The sequence below is a fragment of the Pogoniulus pusillus genome, chromosome 28 (genome assembly GCF_015220805.1).
Source record: "Pogoniulus pusillus isolate bPogPus1 chromosome 28, bPogPus1.pri, whole genome shotgun sequence".
Classification (NCBI taxonomy): domain Eukaryota; kingdom Metazoa; phylum Chordata; class Aves; order Piciformes; family Lybiidae; genus Pogoniulus; species Pogoniulus pusillus.
In genome coordinates this window covers 12149471-12172378 of record NC_087291.1, presented here as the reverse complement: position 1 = coordinate 12172378, position 22908 = coordinate 12149471, and the positions used below count along the sequence as shown (strand labels likewise).

The following is a 22908-nucleotide window of genomic DNA, read 5'->3' as shown; positions in this document are numbered from 1 at the left end:
TAAAAAAAATACTCTTAATGAAAAAGCCACAAAGCACAGTACCTTTGATAAGTATTTGATTATAGGAGATAGTAAAGGAAAGCACTGTGCAAGCACCATACTGTAGCAGTGCATATTGCATCCATCCATATCCATATAAGTGGTCAGTGCTATCTTAGTGTTTTGGTTTTCATGATTGAATATTTTTCTTGTCTGCAGTAAATAAGCAGGCTGTAAAAATGTAGCACTTGTCAGGGAAATGCACTGAAACACTCAATATTAAATCAGGTCAATGAAACTACAAAGGTAAGATTAGTATCAATGAAACTACAAAGGTAAGACTAGAATGCAAGTAGTTGAAATTATCTGTATGAAAATGAAAATACATTTTACTTACAATAGTGCATGAAAATAGTTACAATATTGCATGAAACAAAATCTTACTATGATAATATAGAGAGAAGTGGAGACCTTCGAAGATGTAATTTTCAGACATTATAAAGGACTTGGAAAATAGAAGTTGAATATAAGACCTGACAAAGAATGTGGTTCTAAAATCATAAGCAAAGAACTGAGTTTTGAAGATAATAGGTTTTAGTGGTTAAAAATGTTGTGTATTAGTCATTGATTTCAGCATGCTGCATCTTCCACAGCTATTGATCGGGTTAAGGTACGAAGAGCCATTGTGCTAACAGGTTTTCAGTAAAGCCCTATCGTATTGGGAAGTTAAAGGAAGAAAAAAATAGAATGATTTATCCCATCATCTAATTATTGTCCAAGTGTCACTTGCTAGACTGTGATGACACTCTTCCCACCATATTTTCCCCAGAAAGGATGGAGAATATGTGAGACAGAACATCCAAGTCAAGTCCATATTCTAATCCATATGCTAGGCTGCACCAAAAGCCGTGTGGCCAGCAGGTCAAAAGAAGTGATTCCTCCCCCTACTCTGCTCTTGTAAGACTCTCACCTCAAAAACTGTGTCTAGTTCTGGGGTCCCTATCATAAGAACACTCAGCTCTTGGAGCAAGTCCAGAGGAGGGCTGCAAAGATTATCCAAGGGATGGAACAATTCTGCTGTGAGGATAGGCTGAAGGAGCTGGGGTTGTTTAGCTTAGAGAAGAGGAGACTCTGGGAGGACTTTCCAATACCTGAAGGCTGGAGAGGGACTTTTCATAAGGGCATCTAGCAATAGGACAAGGGGGAAGGGTTTTAAGCAGAGGGAGAGTAGATTTAGACTGGATCTTAGGAAGAAGTTCTTCAGTTTGAGGCTGGTGGGACTCTGGAATAGGCTGTCCATGGAAATTGTGGATGCCTCCTTCCTGGGAGTATTAAAGGCCAGACTGGGTGAAACCTTGAGCATTGGCTGCTAGTTGAGAAGCATCCCTGCCTGTGGAGGGGAGATTGGAGTAGATGCTGTCTGAGGCCCCTTCTAACTGACACCATTCTATGATGTACAGGGGCTAAACAAGGCATTTTGTCCTAGCACCTGTGTCCATAAAACCAGATCTACGCTCTCCCTTATTTTTATGTTACCACAGCCTGTAAGATGATGTTGTCTTGCTGCAACTGTCTATTGATGTACATAGGAAGTTAAGTGTTTTTAGAGCAGAAGTATAATGAGAACTTTAAAAGAAAACAAACATGTATAGCCAGTAATTATTCTGAACATCCCAAAGGACAAGTGATCATGTATTCATTCAAGCACAGCAATCCAGGAACGGGATTAAATGGGTGGTAAGTTATGTATTTTGGAAAAGGACAACATCAAATCAGTGTAAGATATGGTGACAGCTCAGTCTGAACACCAAAATATTCATTTTCTGCCCTAGTTTCTTTTTTCTGATGCAGAAAGAAAAAGAAATTAACTTTATTGAATTTTAAACAACCTCTGTTTAGGCATCTAGGCTGAGTTTGTAGCTACCAGTTATTAATAGAGACAAGCACCTCAAAAAATCCCAAACATATCAAAACAAACTTCAGTCCACTTTATCACAGTATCACAGTATCATCAGGGCTGGAAGAGACCTCACAGATCATCAAGTCCAACCCTTTACCACAGAGCTCAAGGCTAGACCATGGCATCAAGTGCCACGTCCAACCTTGCCTTGAACAGCCCAAGGGAGGGTGACTCCACCACCTCCCCGGGCAGCCCATTCCAGTGTCCAATGACTCTCTCAGTGAAGAACTTTCTCCTCACCTTTATGTCACACACCTGTGTTGGAATGCAACACCATATCTTCTGGAGGTTCCTTCTCCATGCATTAGATTACTTAATTTGCTTGTCATATCATTCTAACTGGACTAGTTGAGAAGGCAATTTTATCATTAAAGTTGACTCTTTTGTCATCTTGCTTTTCAGAGCTCTGAAGTGATAGCTTTGTGTAGATTGAAAAGACACAACTCGAATGTAAAGTGAGAAAGGCGTTTCTGCATACCAATTGCTTCTTCTCTGGCACATTTCCTCTTTTTCTCACAGAATACTCTAGAGATAATTTCAGACCCTAAAATAAGTGATTAAAGACATTTCTGCTGCCAGTTTTATACTCTTAAGATGCCATGTCTTTCTTACTTGAGGTTTCTATTTGTTTAAAGTTACCTAGCTGAAATGGAAGCCACCCACACATTTTTCCCCCCATGAAAATTAGATGTTTGCAATGTAATACTTGTACTGTAGTTCCATTCCTCCCATCACACACATTACATCTAATTTCAGTGGTCTGAGCAAGCAAAGGCACGCACATAATTAATTCCATGAGGGACAGCTTATTCATACATTCACAGACACAGCTCTTGCTCTTTGTCTATCAGTTGCACATAATTTGCAGTGACTATTTCTGCTAAACTGTGTAAACCAAGTTCTAAATAAAGCTCTTAGTTTTCAGGTGTACTTTTGTGGTAGCTCGATCAAACATCTTCTATTGTCCTACACATACACACACCTATTGTTTAGCCTGGAGAAGAGGAGGCTCAGGGGAGACCTTATTGCTGTCTACAACTACCTGAGGGGAGGTTGTGGCCAGGGGGAGGTTGCTTTCTTCTCTCAGGTGGCCAGCACCAGAACGAGAGGACACAGCATCAGGCTGTGCCAGGGGAAATTTAGGCTGGAGGTGAGGAGAAAGTTCCTCACTGAGGGAGTCATTGGACACTGGAATGGGCTGCCTGGGGAGGTGGTGGAGTCGCCGTCCCTGGGGCTGTTCAAGGCAGGATTGGACGTGGCGCTTGGTGCCATGGTCTGGCCTTGAGCAATGTGGTAAAGGGTTGGACTTGATGATCTGTGAGGTCTCTTCCAACCTTGGTGATACTGTGATACTGTGATATAAGTGCCCATGCATACACACACATGCTGGAAACGACTTTTTTGGTACTTTTCAGCTTGTGCTATGCAGTAAAATGGCGATAAAAATAACGCAGCAACAGTTGTTTGCACATGTGGATGTCATAAGCATCCTGCTATGACCGAGCTCAATCAAACGCCCCACGGTGGCAGTGTGCCTGTTCCAGGAGCAGGCATGGAGGATGTTTTCTCAGGCACTAAGGTGTTTTGCAGGTTACAAACGACTAATACATGCGGGTGTAATTAGTTGTAAAGCCAAGTCACACGTGTTTTTCTTTTGTAAGCGACATCTATGCGTTCATGCACGTAGGATTTGTGCTTAAACCCCAACCAGAGCTACATATGAATGTTGGGTTGTTTTGTTTTACAAAAAGATAGTAACAGGTCTCCCAGTTTCCCTCAGACGTTTTTCTCGGACCCCTTCCTGAGCTTCAGCTCTCCGGGGAGGCGACCCTCTCACTTGACCTCCTTCCCCTACGGGAAGCCCTGCCCTGATGGCCGCTCAGGTTGGGGCTCCCACATCGGTGTTTGTGTGGCACGGCCGTTTCTAAAGGGGCGCTGGGACTGCGCCGTCCCCGCCAGGCCAGGCCAGGCCAGGCCACCTTCTGCCGCCCGCGCAGCTCGCGTTCCTCGCCCGCGGCCACGTAGGAACGGGACTCTAAAATGGCGGCGGCCGCCAGCACCGGTGAACAGGTGAGCGGAGCGGCGGCCTCTCCCCTCACCCCGCCCCGGCGCTCCGCCAGCTGCCGCACCGCTCCGCCGGCGCCTGCCGCCGCTCTGTGCCGGGGCCCCTCGCATCCCGCCCGCCCCCGCAGCGCCCCCGGCCCAGCCCCACAGGCGGGCGGCGCCGGCCTCGCCCCCTCGCTCTGCCGGGCCGGGGGTGCGGAGGAGAGAGGGAAGCTCGCTACCGCGTACCGAGCGAAGGCGTGCTGAGGGCTTCCCGCGGCGGCGGAAGGAGCTAACCTCCCCCGCTCGCCCCCCGGCAGCTCAGGTCTAGCCCAGAGCCACTGCTCCTTGGAGGGAGCCGGCCTCAGCCCCTGCGGGACAACCTCTCCCTCCTGGAAGGATCTGGGAGAACCCACACACCTGAGCAGCGGGGGCTGACAGGGAAGCTCTCGCCGTGGGGGAAGGATGAGATCTCAAATCGTGGCGTTTGAGAAACACAGGTTTGGGGGCACAGTTGTCTCGACTGTCGAGCTCAGGATCTGGGCTCTCTGTTCTCTGCAGTGGATGTGCATTCCCCATTGGCATGGCAGGCAACTGTACGCCTTCTGCAGTCCCAGGGACAGACGTTAACACGCTTGGGGTTGTTGCCCAGCTGCTTTGCTCCAAATATCACTTCTTGTGTCATCTGCAGATTTTTTTCTGTATAGAAAGAAAACCACGGCCACTTGTCCCAAGTTTGGCTGAGACCAAATGGCTGTTGGCTGTATCAAGTTTCTGAGCAGATGGCCACCCCCTCCAGCATCAGCTGTGTGGAATAAGGGGCTCATTGCACACTGCAAGTCTCACAAGCTCCTTGCTTCTTTCATTTGGAAAGAGACCTAGATCCAGCATGTTTGCAAGTGTGCCCACAGTTATTTGACATATAGTGAGCATGCCTACAGTGTGCTGGAGCGGTTGTGCAACCAGCACAGGCCACGCTAGACCTGCCTGTCAGCACTCCCAAGTCAATTTGTATTCGTAAAGTTCTATCACTTTTATGTTTTAAATAATAGTGATCTTAATGATGTTGGGCACAGTAAACTCATGTAGCAAAAGCTTTTATTTTTTAATAGATATTTTATTTCTTGTCAACCACTAGTAATTGACATCTCTAGCCCTTATGTTACTAGGATTCATTGCTTTTACAAATGGAATAGAATAGAATAGAATAGAGCAGAATCAAGCAGGTTGGAAGAGACCCCCAAAATCATCCAGTCCAACCTAGCACCCAGCCCTATCCAATCAACCAGACCATGGCACTAAGTGCCTCATCCAGGCTTTGCTTGAACACCTCCAGGGATGGCAAGTCCACCACCTCCCTGGGCAGACCATTCCAATGGCAATCACTCTGTCTGGCAACAACTTCCTCCTAACATCCAGCCTAGACCTTCCCTGGCACAACTTGAGACTGTGTCCCCTTGTTCTGTTTCTGGTTGCCTGGGAGAAGGGCGCAACCCCCAGCTGGCTACAGCCTCCCTTCAGGTAGCTGTAGAGAGCAATGAGGTCTGCCCTGAGCCTCCTCTGCTGCAGGCTGCACACCCCCAGCTGCCTCAGCCTCTCCTCACAGGGCTGTGCTCCAGGCCTCTCACCAGCTTTGTCGCCCTCTTGTGGACACGTTCCAGTATCTCAACATCTCTCTCGAACTGAGGAGCCCAGAACCAGACACAGTAAAGTCCAGTCCAAGCTATCACTCAGCCCTATCCAATTAACTAGATCATGGCATTGAGTGCCTCATCCAGTCTTTTCTTGTACACCATTGCAGCACATCAGTAGTGTAATCTGCAAATTGAAAAACCATGTCTACATTTTTCAACATTAAATATACTAGCAGAGATATCTGGGTATATAATTTTAAAACTTATCTGTAAAGTTGTCTGAAATTAAGTTGCAACTCCCTTGCACTGGGCTGGCTGACCTGGGTGAGAAGCCCATTCTTCAGTCAACACTCTTTTTCACTTCATGCCTATGAACTATGATTCTCCACAGAAAAAGTAGTGTAAATGTAACATATTTGTTGGGAGTACTTTTATCAGTTTAAACTAGAGATTGCTAATTTAATATCTCTTTATCTGTGTTAAGGCTATGTGTTGCAGTTTGCAAGGTTGCTAAGATTTTCTTGTGCATATTAATTTGGACACTGAATATACACATGTTATAATGTAGTGAATTCATAATTACACAGCATATTATGCTGACAAATGTACTGTTTACTGTCAGGCAATGGAAAAACAGCTGAAGATCTGTGGCTTTAAGAGGAACATGGATGTCTTAGTGTTGTATCTGGCTGGACAGTAAGTAAAATGTGTTGCTTGGTTTGGCTTTTAGTAAAAGTAGAGCACAGAGCAAATGGTAACATTTCATAGTGCTTTGTATTGGCTACTCTCTGAACACTGTTTTTATGAGAAATATTATTAAATCATATTTATATGTAGTCCAAACATGTTGCCAAGGAAGGAATAGTGGAGATATACCCAGTTAACAGCATCAGCCCTAGGTGCACAGTCCTAATCCAGCAATCCAGAATGGCTCCAGGATCTGTAACGTGGAGTTGCACATGAACTTCTACCACAAGAGCAGAGGAGTGAGGCTTAATGGACTGATCTCTGCCTATCTGACTTGTAAGGCTGGGTGGAAAGAGTGTCAAGGTGATAAATCAAAAAACATAGGATCTGCCCAATCTTAAGACCTGCCAAATTTCTCACCTCCTTGAAGGAATCTCTTATTTTTAACAGTAAAACTCACTGGTAGCAGCTTTCAAATTGCTTTCATTTCTGCTATTAAGAATTGAAGGGAGGGCAGGGCAACATGAAGAGAGTACAAGAACACTTTTTCGGGTCTGGCAATACCGATCACAAAACCGATCTCTGAGAACTTCATGAAACAGTTTAAGATGTAGGGCAGATGAGAAGAAGAAACCATGCTAAGTGAAGGAAGGCAAAGCTTTCATGAACCTGTGGGTGATCTCGGCTGATAGAGCTGTATGTTGTAGGATGAACATGCTGAGAGGCTACCATAGATGGTACATGACAGGGCATACTTCAAAGTTTTTGGAAAGCATACTTTGAATTTCTGGCCAGGGCATAATTCCAAGTGTTGCATACCTGTCTGCAGCCTCACAACTGCATTTACTGTTTGTACAGCTGATATCATGTATAAAGAGCTAGTGTAGCTTAATAACTCCAGGGGCAAGGTTTTCAAGGTCTTTAGGTCATATGGGTGCAAAAGAAGAGACGGTGTCAGAGGATTTCCCTGTTTTCTAGCCTGGTTTTAATGGAAGTCAGATGGCCTTGTAAATCTGTGTGCCCACTCATGTCCCTAAATTCCATAGCATATCTCCTAATTCACACCAAGAACACATTCAACTCTTTGTGAAAAGACAATGCAAGCTGTATAGTCACTGTCAAATATTGAAAATATATATTGTAAAAACAAGAAAACACTCATGAAATCTCAGGGAGAAATTTAAACAACAAGAAAGTTATGAGATGCATTAATGTATTTTCTAAGCAATACAAGAAAATTGTCATGTGTGTGTGTAGAAGAATTAAGATATAGCCTTAACAGAGACATTTTCTGATTTTAAATACTTAGGTGTGTGCCCTCACTAGCTTTGAAGTATTCTTTTTTGGTTTGGAATAAAAAGAGATGTTCAGATGGCAGACAGAGGAGTGATATGCCTTTTCATGAAATCATGTTGAGAAGGATGATGCATGCTGGCTTCTTTGATGACTGGAGAAAAGTGAATTACTTTTATTCTATACAAGTTTATATAAGCCTTTAACCTCAGACAGTATCAGTATCAGATCATGCCTCCTTAACTGTTAGTTTGATATAATTTTCTCCTGGTTTAAATAAGAAAATGAAGAAAAAATTAAAGTAAATCAAATAAGAGGGAATGAGTTTATATTTTTAGACTACTACTGTTGAAGGGACATGAAAAAAAATGTACTTTTGGATACTGAAAGCTGTCATCCTAGAAAAACTGATTAACTTAGCAGTAGGTAGGAAAAGAGTGCTGCAGGCCAAGGAGGATCAGTTTGTAAGAGACATGCTAAGTCTAGAAGGCATACAGACAGGGCCAAGCTCTTTCAAAATGTTAGAGGAATTAAGCTCTACCTGAGGCAAATTAAATGCTTTAATACCAGAAAAAAAAAAAACAACCAACAGATCAAGGCTTGGAGATAATCAAGATGAAGGTGTTACTACAGAGAGTGTAGAGCCAATTAAAATGTAAACCTGTAAACTAGGTATAGAATGGCAGTGCCTAAGAACATGAGGGAAATTTTGGCTTTGCTACCTGAAATACAGAGGAATTGGACAGTAGCTCTGTAAGAGCTCTCAGTGTCCTATCAACATGAAAATATGTACTTGCAGGGATTGATTTTATGGATTGTTTGAGAAAGCCAAAAACCAAATTTAACAAAGTAGCAGCATGGGACAATCTACATGATTCTCAGCAGTGCAAAAGAATAAAAGGACAGCACCTCAGCTTTGTAGAGTTTGCTCTTGATAAACTTTTTCTTCAAATACAAAATCAGAAAACGTGCCCACTGCCTCTTTGTCTGTATCTTTGTGACCTGCCTGTCATAGGAAATTAGTCTTCACAGCTGGAAGACAAACAGACCATTTTAGGCTGATAGTGTGAGGTTAATTTTTATCAATCCAATAGTCCTGTCTGAAACACTGTCCTTAGTCTTGCAACACGTGTAAATCCACAAGGAAAGTTTTATTATGTCAATTAAAATTTCTCATGTAGATGCTGTCTGTGATTATTCTAGTGGAAATCAAGAATGTTTATTTCAAGCAATTGAAAGTAAGGAGGAACAATTAGTGAAAATTGCTTGGCACCTCACCGATATTCTCTGGTTAGCAGGTAATTTGCTGTCTATAGTAGAGTGGAAAGCTCAAAGCGCTGCTAGACACACAATTAAACAAAAGAACTACCAGCACTTAGGAGATTGTTTCAGCTTTATTGGGTGTGCACTTTGATTTAAAACAAAACTGCTAATGAATATGAGTAAATACTAAGTTTGTATGAGGACAGGAGAGAAGAGGGATGAAAAAGTAGGGAAAAAAATAAAACTATGCACTAATATGAAAAACAATAAGAAATGCACATTGATGTGCTCAGTGTCTGTCTTCTGTTGGCTTCTCTGGTATGGTGCCTGGACAATCCTAACTGCACCTTCAAAGCATTTTGTCTTTAGGTTTGTGTCCCCAGGATGCCAACATCTCCTCCTGTGTCCTGAACAGGATTTTTGAAAGCTGCATCATCCATAAGGGACTTGTACTCCCTAGGAAAAGAAATGCCATTGTGGAAAAAAAAAACCAAACAACAATTTACCACTTGGTTCATTCTCATTTCTTTACCACCTGCTGCTTTGTTTCACTTTTGGGTGTGTAGAATGCTTACATTGCCTCTGTCTCATTGTTTTCTGCATCTTTCTCTGCTGTGATTTTTACATAAATATGACTTTTCAGTGCTTATATAATTATGCACCATTAATGTTAAGATATTTGTTACTCCTTTTTTTCTCCCTTCCACCAGAGAACTAAGAAGTATCCCAAGTCTGTCACAGTTTCGTAGGTTAAGGTGCTTGTGGATTAACAACAATAAGGTAATTAGGTATTCCTTTAAAGAGCAGAACAATGCATCTATGTTCCTTGATCATTATTCCATGTTTTTTCTAACATGAAGTATTATAAAATTGTCAAAGTAATAAATAGTTTCTAATTTCCAGATTAACTTAATTGATTTAAACATAACAGCTTTGAAGAAACAGTATTTTGATTTGCATTACAGAGTGTATGAATATATTCTTCTTTAGATTCACTTCACCTTTCTAAATGTTGTGTAGTTAAGAAACAGGAGGTTTTGCACAAAATCAACTGCTTGACAGGATAATTGTCTGACTTAGAAATCTCCAAATACGCAGCTAACCATTATTAAATGTCTGAATTCACTCCAAATCTTCACCATTAGCATTCACTGGTAATGGAAAAGCAAGAAAGTAATAAACCCTACACACTTCTAACCTGCTTTAAAAATATCTTGCTGTACAGTCATTTGCATGACTTTCACAATGGGCCCAGGTTCTTAGAGCAACAGAATTGTTTGCTCAGGTAAATAAGTAGCTCTGTGAGCAGCACGAAAAAAAATTACATTCCATGTCACTTAGGAGCACATGTGTATCTGCTGCCCCAGGCTAACATCAATTATAAAGCATCTTAACTGAAAGACCTGTGGTTATCCAACTGTTTTCAAAGAGAGTGAAAATATGGCTCCATTAAAAGGTTCAACTAAAATCACAGGTATTGTAAGGCTTTCTCTTGTGTTTCTAAAGGTCACTAAAGAAAAAATGGCCTGGTAACTAAGTAGAACTGGTTTTCCTAACCATAAGAGACAAATAAATCTGATTTTTGCAGACATCTCACTCGCCTACCTAAGCAGTAACAAAAATTGCTGTTCTGTTGTTATGCATAACTTGTTTGGAAATGTAAGTCTTTAATATAACTTGTGTGGAGAAGCCACTTGGTGGCTCTCAAGGAGGAGTATCAGCTAAATGCTCTAATAGGAGAAGCATATTTTCCTGAACTTGTGTCAGAGGTTTTGTTTTCTTTCCTTAAAAATGCATTACAATAATTTTATCACACACACACACACACACACAAAAGGTAAAATTCAGATGGTTCTTAAACCTCTGAATTTATCAGGTGGAGAGAAATGCCTCTATATACAGTATGTGTGAGCTTCACACTACACAAGAGACAATAATGACTGTGAAGAATAGGATTGTTTAATGTGTAGAATATTGCTGTTTTCACTGAACCAGGTTGTCCTGAGGTGAGGCAAGACTCAGAGAATGGTATTGTTTTGAAGTTTCTTTTCTCAGAGGATTTCAGAGAACATTAAGAATGGAAAAAAACCTCTGTCTTATTCTCCTTGCAGCCATCATGTATTGCAAATACGGAGAGCAAAGCACATCTCTTTTAAAATTGGTGGCACAATGCAGGGGCTGAAGTCATTCCCCCACTAACAAATGACTCTGCATCATAGAAATCGAAGTAGTGTCAGGAATAAAATTCTGTTTGCAATTAACTGGGTTTTCATTTAATCTGTGGGGTGAATACTTAGGCAGTTGCTGTAATATTCACTTTGGTATCCCACAACACAGGCATTACCTGGCACTGAAGTCAGGTGAGATGAGATTTCATAGGGATTGAAAATAAATGTAACCATATATGCTTTCCCCCTCTCCTCTCCTATCCTCTCTTCTCCTCCCCTCTCCTATCCTCTCTTCTCCTCCCCTCTCCTATCCTCTCTTCTCCTCCCCTCCCCTCTCCTCCCCTCCCCTCCCCTCTCCTCTCCTCTCCTCTCCTCTCCTCTCCTCTCCTCTCCTCTCCTCTCCTCTCCTCTCCTCTCCTCTCCTCTCCTCTCCTCTCCTCTCCTCTCCTCTCCTCTCCTCTCCTCTCCTCTCCTCTCCTCTCCTCTCCTCTCCTCTCCTCTCCTCTCCTCTCCTCTCCTCTCCTCTCCTCTCCTCTCCTCTAATAGTAATTGATTCTGTAAATCTGATTAACTTTTGGAAGTTTAGAGTAAATATGTTCTCTTTAGATCTGCTGGTGAAGAAATACTTTTAAAACTATGTTGTTCTCATTCCAAGGATATATTTCAGAAATATTCTTAAATCAACAGAGAATGATTAGATCCTGCAAGGGTGTCCTCACAATTAAAAATATTTCACATGTGAATAGAAGAAAAAAATGTAAAGATCACAATTCAGTGATATCTGCTTCCAAATACAAACTCATATTTCAAAAGATTAGGGTAAGGCTGTACTGCTTGTAGTTGATGTGTAATTAGTATTTCTAATGAAGGTTCTGCTGTCAAGAGAATCCTTACACCAGAAGTCTTAGATATAAGAAACTACCTGTAGTTAATGTTTTCAAGAGTGTTTACACTTTTCCAAAGTTAGACTCACTTATAAAAGTTTTCCCAACTCTAATTTCAGATTCAAGATTTAACTTTTTTGAGCAAGAACTACTGCTTGACTGAACTCTATCTCAACAATAATGAACTGACAGATATCTCAGGTACCATTCTTCCCTGTTTAGATGCTGAGCAGATGCTGCACTTCGTTTTCTGTGTATGGGCACTCAGATTTATAAAGGTGGACAACTGTATTTAACTTATTGGTTGAAAAGTTGGAAGGAATGGAGGGAAGGAGGGAGGAAGTAAGGAAAGGAAGGGAGTGAGGGAGAAAGCATGGGAGGGAAGGAAGGGAGGGAAGAAGGAAGTATGGAAGGGAGGAAGGGAGGGAGGAAGGAAGTATGGAAGGGAGGAAGGGAGGGAGGAAGGGAGAAAGGGAGGGAGGAAGGGAGAAAGGGAGGGAGGAAAACTTCGTGCTACTAAAAGACATAGATGTATAACTAGAATGTCAACTTCTGTGTGCAGCATAGCAAAATAATTAGCTAATAAAGGCAGCCAGGTATGGTGAGAATAATTAGTTATATTTCATTTTATTTCAGGTGCTCTGAAGCACTTATGTGTATTACAGATTCTGTTGCTTCACAACAACCAGTTAAAATCACTTGACAGAACAGTGAAGGAACTGAAAGGAATTAGAAGTTTGCAGACTCTAAGTAATACCTTATTTTTGTTTTGCAGAACAGCAAGCAGTCGTTTTTTAAATGTTTCTTATCAGGATGTTTCTTGTCTGTTTCCGCATCATCTGCCAATGGCTTTTGAAGCTAATTATCCATTTCAGCTAAATCTGACAGAAGAAAGAGATCTCTAAGACATGAAAATTCCTCAGATAGCACCTCAACTAAGAAAAAAGCCTGCCAATTGGTTTCAGAAGTTAACTCTTTCTGCTGGCTAACCAGTCTTCTGGTTGAGTACCTTGGAGGCAGTCAAAGCAACTTGCTGCTGCCTTCTTGTAAGGCAACATGGAAGTACAGTGGGATTATCATAGAGGTGGAGTTGAGGAATAGGTGTTATTGTTGTTAGGACTGGGAGTTACAGGTTATAGAACCCACCTTTCAACCTTGTTAATTCTATTGCTCATAGAACTTACTTTCTCCATCTTTTTTTTTTTGGCACCTAGTGGATCACTTAGAGTCTAAGAACAGATATAATTTAGATATTATAACAATACTTGCTAAGCAGTATACCTTTTAAAATGCTGCATGGAAGTGGAAGTAGCATGGACTCTGAAATTTCAAAGAAAGTTATACAAAATGGAGTGGCACCACTAAGTTACAATGTAAGAAGTAGCCACCAGGGAAGATAAGAGTATATGCTGCTGACCTCTTGAAGGTGAAAAATCTAAGCAGTCTTTTTCCATAGTTCCTGAAGGAATGCCACGATAGGTCATGCCAAACAGTACTTTGAGAAAACAGTTAATGGAGGTGAATGTAGTCAACCTTCCTTATCAATTCAGAAAACAAAATGTCTGACTGCAAGAAAGGAAAACATGACTTGGAAAGTACAGTGTTAGTTGAACTTAACCTTGGGCCAAAACTAAAAACCAGATGAAGTCTTTTAGAAGACAATATGCCAGCCAATTATTGTAATTTCTTTCATTACATGCAAGATTGATAAAATGGTCCATTTCAGAGTGGAGTTGTTTGAAGTGATGAGGCAAAGTCCAGACAGGTATCTTGTGTTATGAATGGTGCAGCTACTTGAATTGGATTTTACAGTCCTACAAAATAATATAAGGAGCTTCATCAGTCATAAGGAGTTTGTTGTACTTGTTGCAACCATCTGAAGGAAATAAAGATAAATAGCAGGTAGTTAAAATGCTGCTGAGTTCTTGTGCGTGGCAGTCACAAAAGCCATAGTGAAAATTGAGTGTGCATTGGACTGGTCACCAACATCAAGATGCAAGTGTTTAAGAGAACTGTCAAGATATATAGAGTATACTTATCTACCCTGAGAAAGAAAAGGAAGTGTTCTTTAATTCAAAGATATGAGGATAAATGCTGATGGGTGGAAGAAACTTCCTAACTGTAAGTTTACAGTCATTCCTTTTGGACCTTTTCAGTCATGAAGAGATTGTCAATGTGTTTGTTTTAAATGAATTCTCAAATTAACAGGACTCTCTATTGCTCCAGTAAAAAATGCTGTCATATTTGAAGTAAATTACAGCACAAAATGAACAGAGTAAGTTTTCAAAGTCATATTCTATATATCATATTACTATATCATCTAAATGCCTCCTTATAATATAAGAAATGTGAGATGGGTGCAGAGAACCCTATAGCTTAGGAAAGGGCTGTGCCTCTAACTCATCTTAAGAAAAGAGAAGCTGTTTTGGGAATGGGGACGTTCTCCTGTTGTGCAGTAGAACTTTTTTTAGGTCTGGAACAATGTGTTTAAAAAACTCTTCTTGGTAGCCTTCAACAGAGTTTCCGGATGCATGGTAACATTTGATTACTTTGTAGCATTTTGAGGACATTAAAATGGGGAGGTCTAAGACACTGTTACTGTTCTCTTCGGAAGCAGCATCCAGCTGGCAAAATGCTGCATTTTTCTCTCTTCCTTAAGTCTCTCTTCCGATTTTTAGCCACTGCCCTGCGCTGGATTTGCAGCATAACGCCATTCTTCATCAGGCACGTAGGGAAAACGTTCAGCTTCTGGATTTACTGTCTGGTTGCTCACAACTGCATATATAGGAGGTTCCTTTATAGGCTCACTTTGTGCTTACGTCTCCCTGTTGGAATCCAAGCTTTTTGTTATGTACTCTGTAAATTGCCTCAAGTGATTTATTATCTATAGCCGATAACATCTTGCTGCTAGACCTCAAAAAACTCTTTTTGTTCTTCACTGTGTTTATACCACAGTAGCTACTGTCTGCCTCAGGTGGGATAGGCCCACTGTTTTCCTATGCTCCAAACAGAGAAACCAGACAAAGCTGTGAAGGAAGAAAGCACTATCCTTAATTTGGGAAAATAAAATTGCATAACCTTGACAAGAATGTAGATAGCAGAACTAAGAAATAATTTCAGGTGTTCCATAAAGTGAGACCATCTTGATCTGTACAGTGATGGGATTTATTGTAAGGACAAGCAGCAGGAAAATTCATATACTCTAAACCAAACCTACAAATCAGTGTTGATGCAGAGGGATGTGCTCCAAGTAGCATCCAGCTTCAGAAGTACTTAGTATCAACCCTGAATTGTGCCTTGGATAAAAAAAAAAAAAATCTCTTGTATTTTCATTCCATTCCACTACTAAATGTACCTGCTTTTAGAGATCTGTATGAAACTTTTTTATCTCTCTGGAATGCTATCACATAATTATTTTTTTACTCAAGAACAGACTTATCAGATTTAGAGCTAAAATGCTTTCTGATTAACACTTTCTAGAAAAGATGGATGTGTACTGGTTTGGTAAAAGTGGAACTTTCTTTTGCTGCCACCTTGTGGGCCTCTTACTGCTTCTGAGTACAGGGAATTTAAGTTCTTTGATTACCTGAACAAATGTTTTCTGTGTAGAAGATACCAAATGCCCACTCCAGCCTTATTGCACCCTTAAAATAACTGCTAAAACCCATCAAGTTTTATGAGTCACTAAGATTTTGTCTTTGGTTTTCTTAGGTATTTTTAGGCGATTTCTATTTTGAATAAGAGTAGTATTTTAGATGTGACAACTTAAGACACAGGGGAAAAAAGTTGCTAAAGCTTGAAGAGCTTAGGTGTTCTGAAGCTCTTCAAGCTTTAGTGACTCATAAATAATACTAACACTACTACTACTACTAATACCTTCAAAAGATTGGAGTGCACAGGGGCAGCTTGACTCAATTCTTGTCTGTGGCACTTTATGTGCTCTGCAGTAAACCAGTTCTTGCAGTTCATGTGTAGGTAACGCTGCATGTGTAGAAACTGTGCTTTGCTTGCCCTGCATAAGAACAATTTAAATTTGATGATACTTTGTACAAAATCGTTGGCTCCCTGAGATCTTTAAATTTCTTGCCTTGCTAAGTTGTGTTTTTTTTGCTGGGTTTGTGGTTTGGTTTTTTTTTTTTGTTTTGTTTTGTTTTGTTTTGTTTTTGCTGTTGTTTGATTTTGTTGTATACCTTTTGCAGACCTGTTCCATAACCCTCTGGTGCAAGACCCAGGCTACCGGCTTCACGTGATATACTTCCTTCCTTCAGTACAGCTCCTCGACAGGAAGTGTAAGGATTGATTCCTCTTCTCACAAAGCATGGGCAGTTGCCTTTGATTTTAATCCATTTGTAAATAGAAGTTAATTAATCTTGCCTGTTCTTTTACATGCATTTGTTGAATAGCAAAAGATGTGATGAACAGGTAGCTCTTTTTTTCTCCATATTTGTCAAGCAAACAGAGTTTGCATGGCATAAAGAGTTTATTTTGCCAAATACTTTTCATTTCTGTCTTTCTAAGTTGAGTATGGCTAACTTGTATCCTGGTGTATGTATTTTGGAGTTAGACAGGTACAAACCCTGTGCTTAGCAATGTCTACCTACACTTGTGCATTCAAAATGATGTAGTCACTTGAATGAGCATGCTTATTTAGATACAAAAAAATAGCTTCAGCTGTATACATCTTTCTGTACAATTTAAACATGTACATGCACATTTCTAGGTGAGAGATATTCTGACCAAGGTCTCAGATATAAATCTTCATAAATCATCATGAGATCTTTCACAGTTTGTCCTGTGTAAATTCTACAGAAAAAAACCCAACCCAGCCAACAACCCCAAATTGTCTTAAGAATGGACAGGTGATTAATCAGTCCACCATAGTGGACCTATGATATCAGCTTTGGTAGTTTTTGTCTCTGGGTGTTGGAGAGCTATGTGATTGACAGAGGACTGGAAATTGTTAGGAAGCACTGAGTAAGGTGTTGATTCCTGCCCCAGCTCTGCTGTATAAGTGACATGGAAAAACAATGTCTTCTTGAAAACCTGCTCCCAGTCCCTAGGAGGATGCAGGATTTGAGGAAGGCAGCCACAGGACATCTTCAGGTGCTGCCAGGCTTCATAGTTCTGTCGTGAAGGGAAGCAGGTGGGTGGAGTGTGTCAGGAGTTGATGAGGAACTGCTGGATCTGACAGCAGGGTCATTTCCCTACACAGTCATTTTCACTGGTGCCTCCAGTCTCTTGGATGTTTGGTCTTGTGTTACACCTGTGCTTAGCACGTCTGCCAGACTGTTACTAATGACTTCTTTTGACTAGGGAGTGATGACTGAAGCTTAATGTGCTGGAAAATATGTGTTGCATTTACAGCTCTAGAAACACTTCCGTGAACCTTCCTGGACTTAATCTCCTGAATACTGTTATACTGCAATCAGTCCTGGATTAAGGCTTGAGGCATTAATTTGTATCAGGCTGTACTCTGGACTTTGTATTTGTTGAACTATTTCTCTAACATTACAAAGCTTCTTCACCATCTGTGGAACATTACCACAGCATAGCCCTGGCTGTCTCCTTTACTCAAGATATGTGCTCACACTTCTGTTACCTCCAGGCATGACTACTGCAGTTCCTTTCTAATTGGTCCCCTAGACACCATGGCTTAAAAACTGCCCTAAATTCAAAATGCTTCTGCTGGAGTTACTTGGTCTAAGCCTTTTGCTCACTTCGTTCCACAGCCAAGTGCTAGATTAGTATACAGCTCATGTCATTGAAGTTAACAGCCTCTATTTGATTTAACAGTCTCAAAGTCTTTGTTTAAAATTTAAAGTTGTTTTTTCTTCTTCTTCTTCTTCTTCTTCTTTTTTTTTTTTTTAATTAGAATGCAAAGCAGGAAAATCTAAAGCTTTTGTTTTCTCTGTAACTGAGCAATGGGAGTTGAACTGGCCTTGAACAAAGACTTAGTTTTGCTCTTCATAGAGGAACAACCAAATTGTTACTGACTTCTGCAGTAGCTCTCATTTAAGCATTAAGAATAGTTTCTTGGTCTAAAACTTCTGATCCCACTGCACCTACAAGATAAAAATACATATTTTAGTGGAGAGAGCTTCACCCTAAAGCCTTAGAAAGTATCATTCCTATGTTCACATTTTGAGTTGTGAATTGATGATCAGAAGGATGGAGCATCTCTCCTATGGACACAGACTGAGAGATTTGGGACTTTCAGTCTGGAGAAGAGAAGGCATCAAGGAGACCTTATTGTGGCCTACCAGTATCTGAAGGGGGCCTATGAGAAAGCTGGTGAGGGACTGTTTAGAATGTCAGGTAGTGATAGGACTAGGGGGAGTGGAGCAAAACTAGAAGTGGGGAGATTCAGATTGGATGTTAGGAAGAAGTTCTTCACCATGAGGGTGGTGAGACGTTGGAACAGGTTGCCCAGGGAAGCTGTGGAAGTCCCATCCCTGGAAGTTTTTGAGGCCAGGCACCCTGATCTAGTGTGAGGTGTCCTTGCCCAGGGCAGGGGAGTTGGAACTAGATGTTTCTTGAGGTCCCTTCCAGCCCTGACAATTCTACGACTCTATGAATTTACAGAGATTTACACCACTATTGTTACAAAACTCAGCACACAAGGTGACTCCTGTTCTACATACAGATAGATAATAGCAGCCTTTTCAGGTGGCATGGAAAAAATGTGTTGTATATCCCTTTTCACAGCAGTTACACAAAGAGAAAGAGAGTCAGCATTTCATGAGTATAACTTCGAAAGGTCTCGGATTGTGCAGTCTATAGCTTTTGGAAAGAGAATAAAAACACCCCTGGGGACTACAGTGGGATATAGCAAACGCACTCAACCAGCCAGAAAACTGATGATGCCCTCAGGTAACTGGTAAAAAATTACTTGTGTTAGTAATAAAGTACAAATACATCAGGAACTCAACCAAACTGCTTCATAAATTAGTATAAATACATTAGGAAATCAAACAAATAGCTTCATAAATTAGTAGTAGCAGTAGCAGCAACACACAACAAATGAATCTTTCTGCTCAGAGTATTGTGGCAAATAATAGCTACAGGATTGTCTTTAAAAACATCAAGATAGCTGAACAAACTGTTGTTTTTTTTTCCAATATATGTCTTGTGAGTGTTAAGTTTTAGTTTTAGTTTAATTAAAAACATCTCAGTAGACTTCTAGGCTCTCAGAGAGTCATCAGCATCATAGAGTTTTGATGCCCTCTAGTGCCTTTATAATATGGTCTCTAAAAGAAAGCATTGCCTACAAAGTAGTGCTTCAGACTTTACATATCTTGCCTAGTTTTGTAAGCAGATTCCTTTTCATGCTTTACAAGCTGAGGGTATTTTAATGAGGTCCTATAATACCATGTAAAGTCATTTTTAGAGTTCTTAAAGATTCAGATCTGGAAGACAGCAGGATGCTGGCACAAGAAAGCAGGTGGATAACACCTGGAACATTATGATTCCTAGCACTGCCAATCTAGAACAAACTTTGCAGTCCATACGATCTCATCTGCTTTTTTTGACATTTTAAAGATAAGAAAAATCAATACTGTGCATAGATGACTGAAATGGTAACATTTTAAATGGTAGTCCAAATGAAGTTGGAACAGTAATAAGTGTTGGTTTTTTTTTTTTTAATGTATATATCACAGCAGTAAACCTGAAATCAGTGCATTTAGCAAATCCAGTGCATTTAATAAATCTAAAGGTTTGGGGAAAAAATGTAGTTTAGTCATATTGGGGGAAATAAAGGATAATGTAATCCTGTTTAATAATTTATGTGTTTTACTGATTATTATCAAATTAAGCATACAATTGCCTTGATCTGTATCATGCAGTCATCCACCTGTATAGGCAGTGGCATAATTTTCAGTGAAAGAAAGGGGGGAATAAGCATGGAAATGTAAGTATACAGGAAATGAAATACAAGCACTACATAAACCCAACGACAGATACTTGTTGCACAGTCATGTAGGAAAAGATGATCTTGAACATTTCAAATCATCTGCTAGTTGGTAATTTGTCTAAACAAGTAGTTTTGGGTCAGGATGGTAATCTTCAACTAATCAAAATGCTGTAGAGCCACAAATGTCTTAATTTGAACTTTTGTTGCAGGTAGTAAATCTGGAAATCAGACAAATAAGTAAGTATGGGGGTATTTTTTTTTCTTTTGCATCTCTGAAGTATTTAATTTCCTCTTCCCAAGCCTAAAAACTACCCTACCCAGAGAAAATGTCCAGCCAAAATGAGCTTTTGACAAGTGTCCTGTTCTTTTATATTTAACATAGTTTCAACTCTCTGCCATTCTGGTAAGACAATGTACCTGCTGCTGTCTGAAATGTAGTATCGAAAGGTATTCCTCACATTTGGAAACAGGCATATAAAAATCCTACTTATTTGTAAGATTAAGTGCTCATCACTAGAAAAAAAGCCCTAAACTTTAAGTATCAGAGCATCAGGATAGCTGTTCTGTATTATGGCCCAGATGACTTTCTCCTGACTGGCTGTTCAAAAAGACATATTCTCTGGAAGCTATTATTGACTTAAAATGAAACTTTTTTAGTGTGAACTTCATGTGATTTGTATTCTGTATTCTGTTTGATTTCAAAGTCATGAAAAGAAATGTAAAACTTAGCTGTGTTATCTGTGTCCAGAGTGAGGCAGTATAAAGGTTGCCTTTTAATGTGATGACATTTTTAGATGCTGTCTTTGTAAATTCGCAGACTTCAGCTATCAGGCTTGTTTGTACTTTCTGGTTCTACCTCTGCAAATATTTCAGAGATTTATTAAAGGAAATAATAAAAGTCTACATGGGATGATATCCTTTAACAATGTGGTTTCATATAGCTACACACTTGGAGCACTTTGGCCATGAAAATGATCAGGGACTTGGAGCACCTCTGCTACGAATACAGGCGGAGGGAGCTGAGGTTGTTCAGCCTAGGGAAGAGAAGGCTCTAGGGACAACTAACAGCAGCCTTCCAGTACCAGAAGGAGGCCTACAAGAAGGCTGGAGACTGTTTACAAAGGCCTGCAGTGATAGGACAAGGGGCAGTGGCTTCAAACTAGAGAAGAGCAGACTTAGATTGGATGTTAGGCAGTGGAACACTGCAACGGGTTGCCCAGAGAGGTGGTTGTGGCTCCTTCCCTGGTGAGGCTTGACAGGGCTCTGAGCAACCTGATCCAGTTGGGGATGTCCCTGCTTACTGCAGAGATGACTTGACTAGATGACCTTTGAAAGTCCCTTCCAACCTAGATCATTCTGTGATTCTGTGAGCACAGCTCCTTACAATCAAGATATTTTTTGTTTTAAAATGACTTCTTTCCTGCTTTCAGTGGGGTTAGCTGTCCTCACTGATGCAGTAGAAGCACAATTTCCTCTCTATGTTATTTATGTAGGTGTTTAGGCTTTGCAAGGTATCTGAGCATGTGACAAAGTGTAGCTGTCCTTGCTGGAAACAGTCATATTGTTTATCTTGGATGTCTGTTGCTACAGGTATATCTTTATGAAATAAATGATACTGTAGCAGGGTTAAAAGGTTTTTGTCTAACATGAAGTTCTTGTCAGCACTGCACTGAAGTTGTGTGTCTGTCGCTTTTGTCTCCAGACTGCAGCTGGGGTAGGATGTATGAACACAAGGTTCTGCATTTGGAGCTCGGAGAAGGGCTGTTTGCCTGCTGAAATGAATGTGCATGCACACGAGTGGGCATCATATCACTATGAAATCACAAAATTACTGTTATGATTTCCATTGCAGCAAAGCATTAGAAGTATACAACAATTATAAGTTTTGTGGGAAAAAACAGCAGTGAAAACAAAATTTTTAAGTCTACCATAAAAATATTGTAAATAATTTTTAGCATGATTTTCCCCCTTAATATTTCCCTAATAATTTTCCCCCTTAATAATCCTGACCTTTTATCAGTTTGTTTTGCTTTGTTATATTTGGTAAAAGATGAAAACCTTCCAACATTTTACACTGTTCAAACCCTCGCTGTTAGTGTGATTGTGACTTCTAATTTAACTTTCTACAGCGTGCATGTGGTAAATTAGCTCTAAAGTAGCTCAGAAACACTCAGGTAATGCACATTTCTTTGTTCCCTTTGCAGAGTACCACTTGAGAACCTTGAAGATGCTGTCTTAGCAAGGGCAATGAAAAGATCTCTAATGGAATTTTCCACTGTTGACTGGAACTCAGTAGCCACCTGTCAAGAACGACGTCTTGAAAGCAAAGCAGAAGAACCCCATGAGAGGCTGACTGTCCAATTTAGATGAGTGCTTTCTTCCCTAAGAAAAAAATGAATCCTCTCTCTTGAGTGGAGATAAGCCTCTTAACTAGGTTATTATCTCTGTAGAACACGTGCATTAAAACATGCACCTCATTAAATGAACTTCCAGCAAAATGAGCATTAGTGTAACACTCCTTTTATCATCAGATATATAATATGGGGAAAGAAGTAATTACCCAATGAGAAATAGTAGCAGTGCTACAATTAAAATTGCTTGAAATCTAATTCTTAAGAGAATTCTGTTACCAGAAATGATTAATGCTAAACTGCAAGTGAATTTTTAGAAACACCTAGGCTAAAGGATTTCATTCCTTAGTTTCTACTGGAGAATTAGCAGTGACCTGTGTTCCTCCATCAAAACAGAGATGAGAAAACAATGACTAGCTTTTCTTATTTCTGAGGGGGATTCAAGTTTCCATCTGCTAATTTGTGTGTTGCATGAACACTCTGGAAACTCCTGTTTTGTGAGAATACTCATTTGGTCTCAATGCGGTGGAACCATGAACTCTCAAGTATGCTGATACCTAGCTATTGCCTGTGGCTGCTGGTACTCCCCCAGTATGCAGGCCTCTGCTAACTGGTCCTTCTGGAGAGACAGGACTTGCCATACACGGTGCTGACTGCCTTTAACACCCTGGTTTATAACCACATGAGTCATACAGTGCTGCAGAACTTTCAGCTTCTAAAGCCTCTTACCACTA

The 22908-nt window shown here is 40.5% G+C and overlaps 1 protein-coding gene across 6 annotated transcripts in view; it reads left to right on the top strand.

Moving 5' to 3' along the window:
• The window catches only part of LRRC72 (leucine rich repeat containing 72), a 64459-nt gene extending 42135 nt beyond the window's left edge, over positions 1–22324 (top strand). For 2 of the 6 annotated variants that reach the window (XM_064166937.1, XM_064166936.1), the window contains exons 3-8: positions 12031–12112; positions 12548–12661; positions 16111–16200; positions 18617–18781; positions 20033–20060; positions 22028–22324. In XM_064166937.1, coding sequence (XP_064023007.1) covers positions 12031–12112; positions 12548–12661; positions 16111–16200; positions 18617–18781; positions 20033–20060; positions 22028–22193 — 645 coding nt within the window. In that variant the 3' untranslated portion in view covers positions 22194–22324. Of the gene's footprint in view, positions 1–3801; positions 4010–4117; positions 4483–6238; positions 6313–9569; positions 9640–12030; positions 12113–12547; positions 12662–16110; positions 16201–18616; positions 18782–20032; positions 20061–22027 lie in introns of those variants that run through there. The other 4 variants (XM_064166933.1, XM_064166932.1, XM_064166934.1 and 1 more) reach the window with 4 other exon arrangements.
• The last annotated feature ends 584 nt before the right edge of the window (positions 22325–22908 follow it).